We start from the raw sequence: 13,244 nt of genomic DNA on the forward strand, positions 1-13,244 counted from the left end.
CACCGCTAGTGCTACTGTATGCAAAGCAGTGCTATCAAGTATGACACAGACACAGTTTAAGAAAAAATTTACTAATCCATTAGTACTTCTGCCAATATTGCAACAGATGTGAAAGGCAAACACTGTTACAGTTTAGAAAAAACAAGTTTTATACAATTCAAATATTAAACAAATCTCAAAAAAAAAAATCAGTGGCTGAGTAATAAGCCTGGAATTTCAGATCCAGTATTAGCACCTACAGTACCACCAAAAGCCAAAACACTCGATCTGTTCTGCGTAAGTCTTCTCCTTTTCTAAATTCTTGGAATTCCTTCTACAGTTGGACAATGACACTCAGAACCTAAGCCAGGACATCCTTGCTTTGATAAGGGAAAAGGATGTAAGAGAAAAATATTAAGCCAGCTTGGTTTGTAGGAACTTTACTTTTGCAGGTATTGCCGAGGAATGTTGATGCATGGGGGATACTAAATAATGCACAGTTCTACTTTTCAATAGGTGTGCCAGCAGAGAGAATTAAGAAACCATCTTACACAACATCTAACAGTTTGTCAAATCAATGTTTTCCTATAAATTATATATAATAAATCCATAAAGAAACAGTTTTACACTTCACATATTAATCAGAGTAGGGTAGGAATTGTTATGTTTATTGGTTCAGCATCCATTTCATTGTACTTACTGTTTTATGAATGAATAGACCCCCTCTTCTGGTGAGCATTGACAGATGCAGTAACAGCACAGATACAGCAGTAGAAAAAACACCAGTATTAAAGTCTGGCTATTCCTCCCCCTTCTAGGAACAACCAAAACATTAAAACAAGTAACACTTTGCCTTCTGGTTTTCCACGAGAATCAGCACAGGAAACACAAAACGCTCGTTGCCTTGAGTCACTTCTTGCCAGGCAGAGGCACTGTGTATCCCCTCACTCCAATACTGAACTGGAGGGAAGGCCTTGTTTCTGGAAAATTCCCCACTCTGACTTGCAGCTTTCCAAAGCCCGATTGATGTACAGAAGGTTTAAGAACTAGGGAGGAACAGCACTGCACTTACGTGACTAAAACTAGACTTCCGTTGCGCTAAGTGCCCCGTTTCTTTCAGAAGTGTATGTAGCTCTACCACTTCTGCTTTTTCTTGAAAAAAAAAAACTAAAAAGTGATCTCATTGCTTAAAAGTTTGCCACAAAATGGATGCTGACCAGCCAGGTCACCCCATGTGGAGCAGTTTTAGGAAGTTAGTCCTTGTAGTAGATGGCACTGTGGATCTGGCAGCAGAGAAAGGAATGATGCTCTAAAGTAGGAGGTAGGGGATACAGCAAGTCCACTGTTGAGCTATCTGCTGGAAAAGAAATTTCATATCATTAGAAACTATTACTAGATAAGACCAACAAAAGCCTACACAAACCTTTACATAGTTGTATTTTGTTATCTTGGGAGGTAGGTAGCAGGAAAGGTAGGGTTACCACGTGCTGTGGCGAGAGTAGCAGGAACAGAAACCAACACTCTGGATTTCATTTGTTTAACAGGAAATACAGACCTTTAGTTCTTTGTTTCTTTCTGCGTAACAGGCATAAAGATTTCCAATCTCTTTTCTGTACACATTGCCAACAACCTAGACTTAGACTACCATCCCAGGATCTGCAGAGTACCTAAGACAAAGGAGCCAGTCTAAATTTGATCTTTTCAAAAGCAAAGATTCAGGAAAGTTCAATAGGTACTTTGGAAACCTAGGGATAGTAATATTGCAGTTCTATACTGCATGCGATTAGCATGATCCTTTATTTTAGCCTCTCTCTTTCAAGTACCCTGAGCACTCTTTTCACTTTGTGACTCTGCCACACAGTATCACAAAAACTAAGTGTGTTTTCAGCAACTTTTTCAAGTTAAAGCTACCAAAAAGCTAGAGGTTGCTGGCCACTGTTAACTGAAAGCATCATGAGTAAAGATAGCAGAGTGAGAGCTGGAACAGCATCCAGCTGAAAAACTGCAATAAAAGGTTTTTGTATGCTAGAATACACTTGGAGACAGAGTCCTGCAAAGATTTTTCCCCTTAAAACTATTGGGTAGGATAAGGTCTCAAATACAGTAGCAGATCTTAGAGTTCCTCTGAATTTACACAGATGTTGCAGAGACCATTAGAAGTCCTAAGATATGCCACCTATTCCTAGCCAGAGTCATATCCTCTACCACAATACAGTCCACGTTTTGTAGAGCCCACGTAGGCTGTGTTCATGAACAGGTCATCCAGGACAGTCTGCAGGCTCCAAATGACTAGGAGGAGACAAATACCTGATAAAAGCTTCAGTTCCAGATCAGGCTTACTTGGGTAACTCATATTGCTTTCAAAACAGATGTTTACTGACCACAAATACTCGCAATTCATCAAACTATCCAGAACTTCATGAGACAAGTCTTTCTTCATTTTAGAAATTTCAGTTGTTTGAACACTGACAGAACTAGCTTTTATGTAATTGCTCAAAACCCACATCACCTAGGAAAACATCCTGCAAGAACTGCTGTGAAATGAGTCATGACAAATGGCTTGTGCCAAATATATGCAGATGCAGTTGGTAAAACACAAACTTATTCCAACAGCAGAACACAAGCACCATGCAATACAACAGATTCCCAAGTGCTAATAACCAGATAAAGAATGATATTTTGAGACAGAATTGGCATCTACAAGTGATGCCAAGTTACAAGCCAGAGTTGTTTAGAAAGAGGTATGCATCAGCAAGAATCTTCACTGGTTTGCTTTACCAGAACTTCTTGTCATGGTTTGCTCCAGCTTGTAGTAGATTAATCTGGTTTATATGCACTGTAAATATGGGTCAATCATAAGCAGACTACCAAAAGAGAAATCCTAGAGACAGGTAGCAGAGGCAGGTTAGAAAAAGCACTGAAAGAATTTAGTAATACTACCAAGTATAGTAACTTGCATTTTCCCTTTAGGCTGTGTAAGGTTTGACTCTTAGAATACACCATATTCTAAGATTCAGGACAGCAGATAAGATATTCTATATTTATGTCATATCTTATCAAGTGTTTCTGAGCAGAAGAGGTTTGGAAGAATCCCACCACCTGGCACATGAAACCAAAATGTCACCCCAGGCAACAGTAGTTCACTGTTCAGTCCCTTCTGGAACAGAAAAGCTGCCATTCAACAGTATATAGAAGCGAATCTTCTACATACTTAGAACCAAGAAGGTAAAATCAATTAACTTTGATTTGTTTAGGATTCTGGGACTAATAATATTGACTTCTAGGCAAAATACAAGGGGATCCTTAACATGCTGTTGTTATGACCTTGATCTCACATGTGCTCGAAACACAGAGGCTTTTAAAATAGACCCTGGTTTGAGGTACCACAGAAAACATTAGAAAGGAAAAGATGTATCATTCACAGCAGTATAGGAAGAGCAGGTGCTAGTATAGCACCATCAACAATTTTTCTTGAATATTTCTCTCATGCTATTAGTATGAAAACTGGAAATCCAAAATAAGCATTTAAATAGTGACCTATTTTGAAGCCTAGATTTAAGGGTTAGTCTTAAGTTTGTCTGCTTGGAACCTTATGACAGAAAGAGTTCACAAGAATTAAAAAAAAGATTCTTTTATCTACAAAATAGAGAACAATTTTGGACATAATAGAGCACAAGTAGGTTTATGTATATTTACACAATCAAGACCTGAATCTCTCTAAAGGTAAATCTGGTATCACCTGATCTGTATTAACACTCAGTAGCATAATGCCAAATATTGATATTTCTCCTTATTCAGAAAAGCTAGCCCACACAAGATTTATGTGAACAGCCTTTAATTACATACAGTGGTGGGATAAATATTCTGTCTGGGTATGACAGAATCTAGCCCTCTGAGCATAAAAAACAGGTTGGGATTGATCTAGGATAAGATTAACATGTACCTGAGACTCCACAGTTTTATCTTCCACTGGTCATACCTCTGTCTTCATAAATGGTAATTTCAATCTGCACAGAAAAGCTGTTAGGGAAACATACTATAAAGAGATTATGAAAACATAACAAAAAAAAGTGGAAAAATGTTAAGATCTTAGAACGTTTGATCCTTCTGCTTCATACCTGCTCTTTCAAGGCCAGTTTCAGAGCTACAAAGCAAATGGAACAGTACACATAAGAGATGCCCCGTCAGGTCAGATCAGTGGTCTATCCAGCCCAGGACTGTTCTGACAACAAGACCACAAGATGCTGTGTATGGAGGGTTTGTGAGCCTTGCCACCTTCTGTTAAATTTCAGGAAAGGTTATGCACTAGACAAAAGTTAACATTTCCACAGTTCAGCTACTAAGTCACTAACCAAACTGAAAATGCTTTTACTCAAGTTGAGTGGTTTTTTTTCCGAGGAGGCGTATGCACAGAAAAATGCAGAAAACATATGGAGAACAATGAAGTCATGTAGGTGACAGCTATAAGCTAGTTAGACAAATACACAGATAACCCAACTGCAAGGAATCAGCCTTAGCATGCATTTAATTGGCATTCTGTGTTTCAGGTTGCTCCGGTTTCAATATTCTCAAAAAATTATATGTGTTACTCATTCTACACCTAGATTGGCGACACAAAGTCTTTACAACTACTAAGATAATAATTAGATAAAATGCCTGCAGTGTGGTTCAAGAGTTGAAGAAGAAAGGTTGAAATAAGCCACGCTAGAACCAAGAGCAAGTGCTAGGCTGGTATCAACTTACAGTGATGTCATATGACGAAATCTTCACCAGAACCTGAGCTAAGGGTTGCAAATTAAACAACAGCCATCTCTTGCTTTCACGTTATCAAATTCTATCTTACCAAGCTGGTCACTTTTTTTCCAATCAGACAAACTGCATTTTTAGAGGTCACTGAAACAGAGGAAGCATCTAAGCGTTGGGAGTACTCTCTTTATGCAAACTGCATTTTCAAGGAAGTCTCAAAGGATGGACTCCAATACTGCATTTTCATTGTCTTTCGATGCGACAAATCTGAATGTACTAAAATCTGACCAGAGACCAGTACACAACGGAGAGTAACAAAACTTTTCACATATTCTGCTGTATCACAGATCAAGCATGACCAGAGGGTGCCACACAGAGATAAACAGGTAGCACATCATAGGTGGACAAACCAGGAGACAAATGTAAGAAACCATGAAGGATACAACTCTTAGTCCTCTTTCAATGGGGTCTGTCAGAAGGAGGCCCTGAGGAGCATAGATCTTCTCGTTCTGTTCCTGAATGAACTTGGCAATTTTCTTTAGAACCTGGTAACAGAACAGCACAGAAGCCACAGTTCCTTCATCAGGTTTCCCAACATTAGAGTCAGAGCCCCAGCAATATCACAGATATAGCAACATTAGGAGAACCTAGCATGCAACCAGAGACAGAACTTCCGTGATTCCTCTGAAGTACAAGCAACCATTACATTACTCAAATTGACTAATATAGACAAGTCTGTCTGATGTATATGTGAAATCACTCTGCAGTAAGATTCAGAGTCTATATGGAATTTGCATGACAACAGTGCAAGCCACAGAAAACCTATCAAGAAATAAGTCTTTGACTGAAGTCTGTAAGACATACAGCCTTCCAAGTAACAAGGTAAACAAAAGAAGTGCACCTTTTCATAATGTGTTTCCATGCACAAGAAGATGGTATAGGCAGTCAGACAGGCGAGACACCCTTCAAGGTAAGATTGGCCCCCAAGTTTTTCAGCTTCTGCATAGAGGTTATTCAGTGTTCGGACAGTCTCTTCAAACTGCTGCCTATCAATCTGCAAGAGAAGTCAAATTTAGCTGTCATGCCCTGCACATTTCAGAACTCACTGATATCTTCAGATATCTACCTTCACTTATTGCTTATTTGCACTTCAACACTTTGCAGCCACTGTGTTCAGAGCCAAAGTCTGAAGGGCACTTTGAGTTACAGACCAGTAGTTCCTCATTAAATATCTGCCAAGTGATTAGACCAAGTCTGAATTCCAACACAATGTGAACACAAACCAATTAAGAGTAACATAACTAAACCAACAATGCAATTCAACTGGGAGGGGTGGGGAGAGGGGTGGGGGGAAGCTTAATTCACACCCAGAGAGATCTGCTAGATTGAAAAGAGCAGTTAGGGAGTGGATTGACAGAGCTAACTCTTAATATCAGTAATGCCTTGCTGCTGCTGCAGTGCTGGTCAAACAACATCTAAACAAAACAATACAAAACAAAAAAAAACAAAAAAGAGAAAAGTGCAGTGAGAAAAAGAAAAGGCTTTAGCAGGGAGTGTTTGTTTTGCTATCAGTTGAAGATATTACATCTGACAGCATTAAACAAAATGAAAGTACTTGAGACAGTACTTGTGAGGCTATTGAACAGGCTCAGCAGAACTGGCTGGACTCCACAAGAGAGGACAGCATTAATGCATGACTGTACAACGCCCGCTTTATTCTCACAGACATAATGAACACATTCTATTTTACTGCTACAAAAGACAGCTGCCCTTCTCAGGATTAAAGAAAGCACAAAACACCAGCAATTTCATAAACACTGAAAAGAAACGTTTTGAACTATTTTTCATGTGGCTTTTCACTGCAAATTAAAAGTGTTTGCTTACCGCAATTGATCAAAAATGCCATCTGGACAACAAACAATGCTTTTATGCCAAAAAATAAGCAATATCCAAAGCAGGATATGCCTTTAAACTTTGAAATCAAGCCTGTCTCACACTATGTATAGGGTTGTAACAGAAAGAGAGGATTAGAAAGCACTAGCCGCCTTAAACTTAAAGACAGCTGTGAGACCTTAGCATAGCACCCTTGGGGTGCACTGGAGGGAGAACTGTTCCCCGGACAGCAACGCGGGGGAAGAAACCCACCTCCCTCCCACACCCGAGAGGACGGCCCGAGGTAAAGGAGCGGAGGTTTGTGCAAGAGACCTCCCACGTACTCCAGGAAGACGCGGAACGGGCCTACGGCCACGCCACTCCGTCAGGTCACTCCTGAACGCCAGCCGGTCCCCGTCCGCTCACCCTTACACCCAACGGCCCGGCGGGCGTACGCAGGGTCCAGCCCTTCCCACCGCCGAGCGGGCTCGAAGACGCCGTTCCCGCCGCGCACAGGGCGAGCTGCGAGCGCCAGCGGCCGCGGCCAGGCGAGGCGGGCGGCGGGGACCGGCCTCCGGGCTGCCCGGAGGGCTCGGAGCGGGCCCGCCCCACCTTACCCTGTTCTCCAGCTCGGGCGGGAACTTGCTCTGGAACTGACACCGCGTCCCGCCGCTGTAGTCGCGCTGAATGAACACCTTGCCCGACACGGGCGCCTGCTGCGGCCTCATCGCGCCGCCGCTGCCGCCGCTGCCGCCGCCACTCGCGGCCGCCGCCGCCCGCTCCGCTCCGCTCCAGCCAGCCACTGCCGCTCACTTACGGCTGTCGCAAAAGCGTCGGGACGACTCCGGGCTGAGGAAAGGGCGGAAGTGCCGTCTGGCGCACGCGCCTCCGCCTCACCCACCCTCGGCGAGCGGCAGTGCGCAGGCGCAGCTCCGCGAGGCGGCCGAAAGGCGGAGCCCGCGCACGTGCGCGCACCTCCTGCGTCCCATTGGCCGCGTGGCGACTTTCCCCCCCCCCCTCCCATCGCGGGCGTGGTTACCCCACGTGCACACCGCGTGGTACAGCCCCGACCCCCTTAGACAGACGGTACCATCGTGGCCCCCCCCTCGGTCTCCCCCCCCCCCCGCACGCAGACATGGCACCGTCCCATCCCGTCCCGTCCCGCCGGGCCCTGTGAGAGAACACCCGCTCCCTCGGCCTTTACTGGCCCCGGTGTTAATTTCACGATGTTTTCGTAGGAATTGGAGGAATTAGCACGGAGCGGCCTTCACGCCAGCTTGATTCTGCCCTGGTTGTGCTGTTAAAGACCTGATCTCGTTTCCAGGCCCGTTAACCGTTGACCTCGGGTAGTCCTGCTTCTGCGAGGCGTAAGCCAGGTCGAAGGTCATTCAGTTTAAGGAAAACCTGAACACCTTAGGAAAACCAGGCGAGCAGCCGGGGAAATTGCGGACAATCTCAAGCCAGAATTTTGTGCCTTCTCTCTTCTCCCCGGTTTGAGGTCCGTCGTCGTGAGAAGGGGCTGGGGGGGGGCAGCCGGTTGGGGAAACGGCCCCATTGCTGCCCCCTGCACCCCGCCGCCCCGAGCCCCTGCTGTCCCCGGCCCTGCCAGCACCGGGCCCGGCTGGGCTGCTCTTGGCCGGAGCTCAGGGAGGAGGCTGAGGGGCTGTGCGGGAGCTGGCACGTTAACCTGGGCCTCCAGGCCAGACACTGTTCTGGGGTGATGACCTGCCCCTTGGTCAGCACAGAGTTTTGCTGCCTCCTCCTATTTGTCTCCACCTAACGCTCTGTGAAGCTGCTTTGTCCTCCCACCTGGGGACTACATGGGACAGGGCTGGACTAGTGGATCTGAGGCGTTGAGCAGCAAGACAAGGGCTGCGTGAGCAGCACCCCTCTGCTGAGGTCTTTTACCTTTGCGTGTAGAGCATTGCATTGCTGAGCAGCTTCAGAACTGCGGTGATGGGCTTGAAAGAGCACAGTATGTTTTCCAGAGCCGTTGGGAGCCCAGCGGAGTGTGTTGTGGGCAACAGGACATGAGATTTGCAAAGAGATAGTTCAGTTTGAAAATTCTTTCGACAGTGGGAAAATTCGTGTGCTGCAGCTAAATGGCCTCTGGATCTAATGACATTATCTAAAAACATTTTAAATGAACAAAAATATAAGGTGAAGGTGAACCTCCTTGGGAGGTGGAATGTTTCAGTTCAGTATAACAAGTGCCGTGGCCTCCACAAAACCCCTGAAAAATGACAGTACCCTTTCAGCTAATTCAGAGAGCAGAGGAACTAATTGAAGATTTCTGACGTCTCTAAGGCAAGCTGTGCCCACAGGATTAAAAAAAAAAAAGCAGACACTAATTATGGGCACAATTACTGAGCCTGGGCTTCAGCACAGTCCTCAGCGAGTATTTTCTGAGGTCACAAATGAGAGATACTAGGAGCAAGCCTTTCTGCAAAAGCTGTCAGTGAGTTGTTTAGTGTATGTCTGCGTTAATTAATGAAGTACTTCCACAGAATTACTGCAGGAGCTTGATGTCCAGTGGCAGCAAAGTCTTACAGACACACCATCGGCCAGAATTGGGAAACATGTCTTGGTTGGATCCTCCTTGTGTAATCCTTGTTCCTAATTCTGTGACTTGTGCATATGAAGCTGATCTCTTGCCTTCAGCATTCCTGAGAGTTTTTGTCTCATCTGGAAGTTGTGAAATCATAGATGATCAGAAGATACTGTTCCAAGGTTCAGAAGTTAGCTAATCAGTGACATGTTTATTTAAAGAATTATTGGAAACCATCACTTGGTGAACAAAAATTAAAGGGAAGCAAGGCATTTGGGACATTCAGTTTCATTATATTTGCTTACTGCAGCTGCTCCTTCTCAGTCTGCTGAAGCTTCCACTTAGAAGATGATATACAGGAGAAGAGTTCCCAGGCATCCCAAGGAGGAATGAACTCAAGTGCAGACACGCTGGCCTAGGCGATGCTCCATCTCTACTGGGTCAGTGTTGGAGCAGACTGGAGGGCCTGACCTGCTTCCCACAAACCCAGGCACTGAGGCTGCTGTACCAGACAAGGAGGCGTCCCCAGAGCTCAGCAAGGCTCACAGAGGTAGGACACGCTGCCAGGCCATGTGCCACAGCTGTGCGGGACTTGCCAGGAAACCTTGCAGGCAGGGAGGGGGTTTCCTGGGCTTGCTGCCTGCAGGACAGGGCGTGTGGGGCCAAGCCAGGCTGTGGAGCATCCCCAGCCGGCTGCTTAGACGCTGCTCTGCTGGCATTTGTCCGCCTCTCCATGGATGCAAATTCCCTGGCTGTCTTGGCAGGCATTACCTGAAAACTGTCTCACTTCAAATCATAATGGGACTCGTAGAGTGCTAGTGGGCATGAGAGTCCTGCCTTTCTGGAGCCAAAGCTGTAGGGGAAGAAAGGGATGTGCATGGGTGTCTTCCTTTGCCCAAGCGCCAAAAAGAAACCAATGCTCATGTTGTCCCTCACTGAGCAGCATGGCTTTCACCCATCACACTGTGGTGAAGTCTGTGGGTCACAGGCTCACCTTCTGTGCCCTTCATGCCCTTGCTGTGGTTTGTAGAGACTACTTCTTCTCCCAAAACCTCTTTCCTCTTGCAAGGGGATAACAGAGTTCCCAGCCCTGGAACACTAACCTTGAGTGAAGCGATAAAGCTGTGAACCCTGGGGATCTCTCAGCTCACAGGATCTCTCAGTCCTCGCGTGGCTTCGCCCCAGTGCTCCCAGTGTCCAGCTGCCTTGGGGCTGGCACGTAAGGAAGAGGAGAGCCCAGGTCTCTCTGAGGTCTAGGGCTCTCATAACCCACAGCACTGCTCTACCTGCTCCTTCTCACAGCAGTACTACCAGCTGTTGAGCAAGACACAGATGTGCCTGTGCCTGGTAAGGGACAGGGCACATCTCCAGAGAGCAAAGATTTTGGGTTAAGCAGGGGACTAAGGCCTGGGAGAAAATACATCATTTTACTGGTTAAGTCAGTCTTCCATTTTACCTCCAAAACTTTTGCTGTCTCAGTTGATGAGAGCTCTGTTAATAACTGTCATTGTGGGTCTGAAATTATTACAAATCGAGAAATAAATAAAAAATGTCCAATGTTTGTTTCAAAACTTGCTTGTGAGTCTCTCTTCAGGATGTGTATGTGAGAGACGCATTCAGAGGCAACGCAGCCTGTACTGGTCCTTCAGTGGAGCAGGCATGGAGCGCATTCTGCTGTTCTGAACTGATGTGAGCCGAGATTTTATTAGGAATTGTTGGTGCACTTGTTGGCACATCTGCAAATGTACATGGAGCCAAGTGCCACAAATGCAAAAATGAGTTGACCCACCTCTCTTGAGGAAATGCTCCGTCTTCGTTAGTTCTTGGCATCATCCTGTTTAAAACACTTCCTGTTTTTTTCTGAATCTTTTTCATTCTTGCTGAGAAAAGGATTATGAAATTTTACAGTGCAGTAATAAACTATTATTATTTATTAAATAAGAAGGCCCTGTAAAAAATAGAAGGAGAATTCAATCCAGATGCTATCTCTTGCAGGGGCATTTGAAATTCCAGATGTTGATAGTAAAATGTGGTCTCTAATTCATGCTCTTAGAGACAGAAAATGCTCCCGGCTGGGTAACCTGGCCCTGGTTAGTGTGGCTGTGTGTTGTTCCACAGGCCGGCCCGTGTTTAGAAGCAGCTGCAGTATCTAACTGTAGGGTTCAACTTTATTCCTTTGCTGAGCATACTTTCTGCATTTTTATGGCTAAGAGTGAGATTATAAGCACATCAGATCAATGTTGTACTTGTTTTATGAAGGTAATAAACCAACGGCTTGCAGAATTGGGCAGCCCTGTACGCAGCAGAGCAAAGGGCTCCGGAGCCCTCGGGTGCAGGCACTTGCACAGATCTCAGTGGCCAGTGTCGGAAGAAGAATAACGGCAGCATATTCAGGGCTCTTCTATCCCCTGCTATTCACTGCTTGTTTCCTTTGTGTGCTTCAAAAAAGCCTTTTACTCGAGGTGCCATTTCATGTTTGGCACTACCACTAGTGCTCTGGCGGCCTGCAGGGATGCTGATGCCTTTTCAGTCCCAGACCAGCTGAAACGTCTCTCTCCCCATGGTGTGAGGTGGCCTTTCCTGGCTCAGGGCCACAGACCTCAACGCTGCTGCGAGAGGAAAAACATTTGATCATATTTACCTTCAGTGATGATGGCTTCTCAACTCTGCAACTGTTTGGAGAAATTTGACCTAGCCCAGATTTTTCTCTGTGGCTTTATCTCTAGCTGTAGGTAAAGCTGATTTAAATGATCCCAGGAGTAAGGGCTGAACATCCCCAGAAAGCACAGACTTGCTAAAGACAGGGGAAGGCAGGTACTGTGGTGCAGGTGGCTGCTGTAGGCAGCTGGCTGATGAGAAAAGATTAGTGTGGAGCATCGGCAGTGCTAGATCAACAGGTCAGAGGCATTTTGATGATGAAGGGAAACAACAGATAATAGGTCTCTCTGGGTATGGAGGCTATGGAGATGCCAGACATCAGACTCGGACTAACCAGGACTAAGTTTATTTCCTGTCAACACAGATGGTTTATGTCCTTACTGCGTGTCCCCTAGTGCCACCCGTGGATAGAGACTGCAGGCGTTCCCTGATGTGCAGGGAACTGACAGCTTCCCTGGACATCTTCTGGTTTTTTGTAGCTGCCAAAAACTGCTTTGTCTTCCCGCAGGATTTATGTAAACTGGTTACAAATTTGGACACAGGTAGTAACAGTAAATCTCAGGTTACGGGAGTTGAGCTTTTGCCGGCAGGACCATGGCACCTCCGCCTGTACTCGTTCAAAAATACAACACAGCAGCGGCAGAAAGTGTGTTGCAACGCAAGGCGAGTATGTGCCAGGCAAGTATGTGCCAGGCTTTTGTACATTCAATGGAGGCAGTGCTGTAAATGGCCTTGAGCTATCGTCCTTATCCCTTCTAGGATAAACCTCTGAACACCCCTAGCCAGGGGAGGAAGGAGCAGGAGGGGACTGTGCTTTGGCCACGTGCTGGGAGCTGGGTTTGCAATGCCGGGGTTTGGGAGAGAGGAGCAGACAGTTCGGACTTTCTGTGGACATCCCCTTGGGAGCTTCATTTCCTTTAAACTCCCAAAAATGCAGACGCTGTTTCTAAACTTTGTGCTGGAACTATCACGGGACCTGGATGCCTGAGCGCTTGCGCATTAGGTGCATAATAGCTGTACAATTAGCAAGGTCCGGACCAGCCCTCCCAAGGTCCATGGGAGTTTTTCTGGGAGGTCTTGGGACTCTGAGACCCCCCACCAGGTCACTCCAAGGGAGACATACTGAGCCTAGACCTGGTGGTGCACGGATCCAGTTGCAGCATGTCTCCCTTCCTGCCGGCAGCTCTTCGGGTACGGGCCAGCCGTGGTTTGGTTTGATTTCAGGGCAGAGTTCCTACCGAGGCGGACTTCTCCTCACAGTAATTGGAAAATGCTAATGCCTAATGCCCACCCTCCAGGGAATCCCTCTTCAAAGCCCTCGTGGGGCTGCGGCACTGACTCCTCTGGGGAAGCTGCAGCTCCACAGGGGAATTGCCCTCCTAAAGATCACACAGAGTGTCTTTTAAGTGGAAATGACTGTTTTTTCACAATTAGGTGGAGC

The 13,244-nt window shown here is 46.0% G+C and overlaps 1 protein-coding gene across 2 annotated transcripts; it reads right to left on the bottom strand.

Moving 5' to 3' along the window:
* Window positions 1-52: 52 nt before the first annotated feature.
* On the bottom strand, window positions 53-7,415 carry GOLGA7 (golgin A7). 2 transcript variants are annotated; one of them, XM_075043416.1, is made up of 5 exons: window positions 7,215-7,415; window positions 5,627-5,779; window positions 5,169-5,270; window positions 3,923-3,986; window positions 53-1,333 (listed from the first exon to the last, which is right to left on the bottom strand). In XM_075043416.1, exons 1-4 carry the CDS (start codon window positions 7,323-7,325, stop codon window positions 3,939-3,941), a joined length of 414 nt encoding a protein of 137 aa, XP_074899517.1. In that variant the 5' UTR covers window positions 7,326-7,415; the 3' UTR covers window positions 53-1,333; window positions 3,923-3,938. The 2 variants fall into 2 exon arrangements, with proteins under 2 accessions (XP_074899517.1, XP_074899516.1); XM_075043415.1 differs by having other exon boundaries at window positions 53-1,336.
* Between the last annotated feature and the right edge of the window lie 5,829 nt (window positions 7,416-13,244).

The sequence above is a fragment of the Buteo buteo genome, chromosome 12 (assembly GCF_964188355.1).
Source record: "Buteo buteo chromosome 12, bButBut1.hap1.1, whole genome shotgun sequence".
Taxonomy (NCBI): Eukaryota; Metazoa; Chordata; class Aves; order Accipitriformes; family Accipitridae; genus Buteo; species Buteo buteo.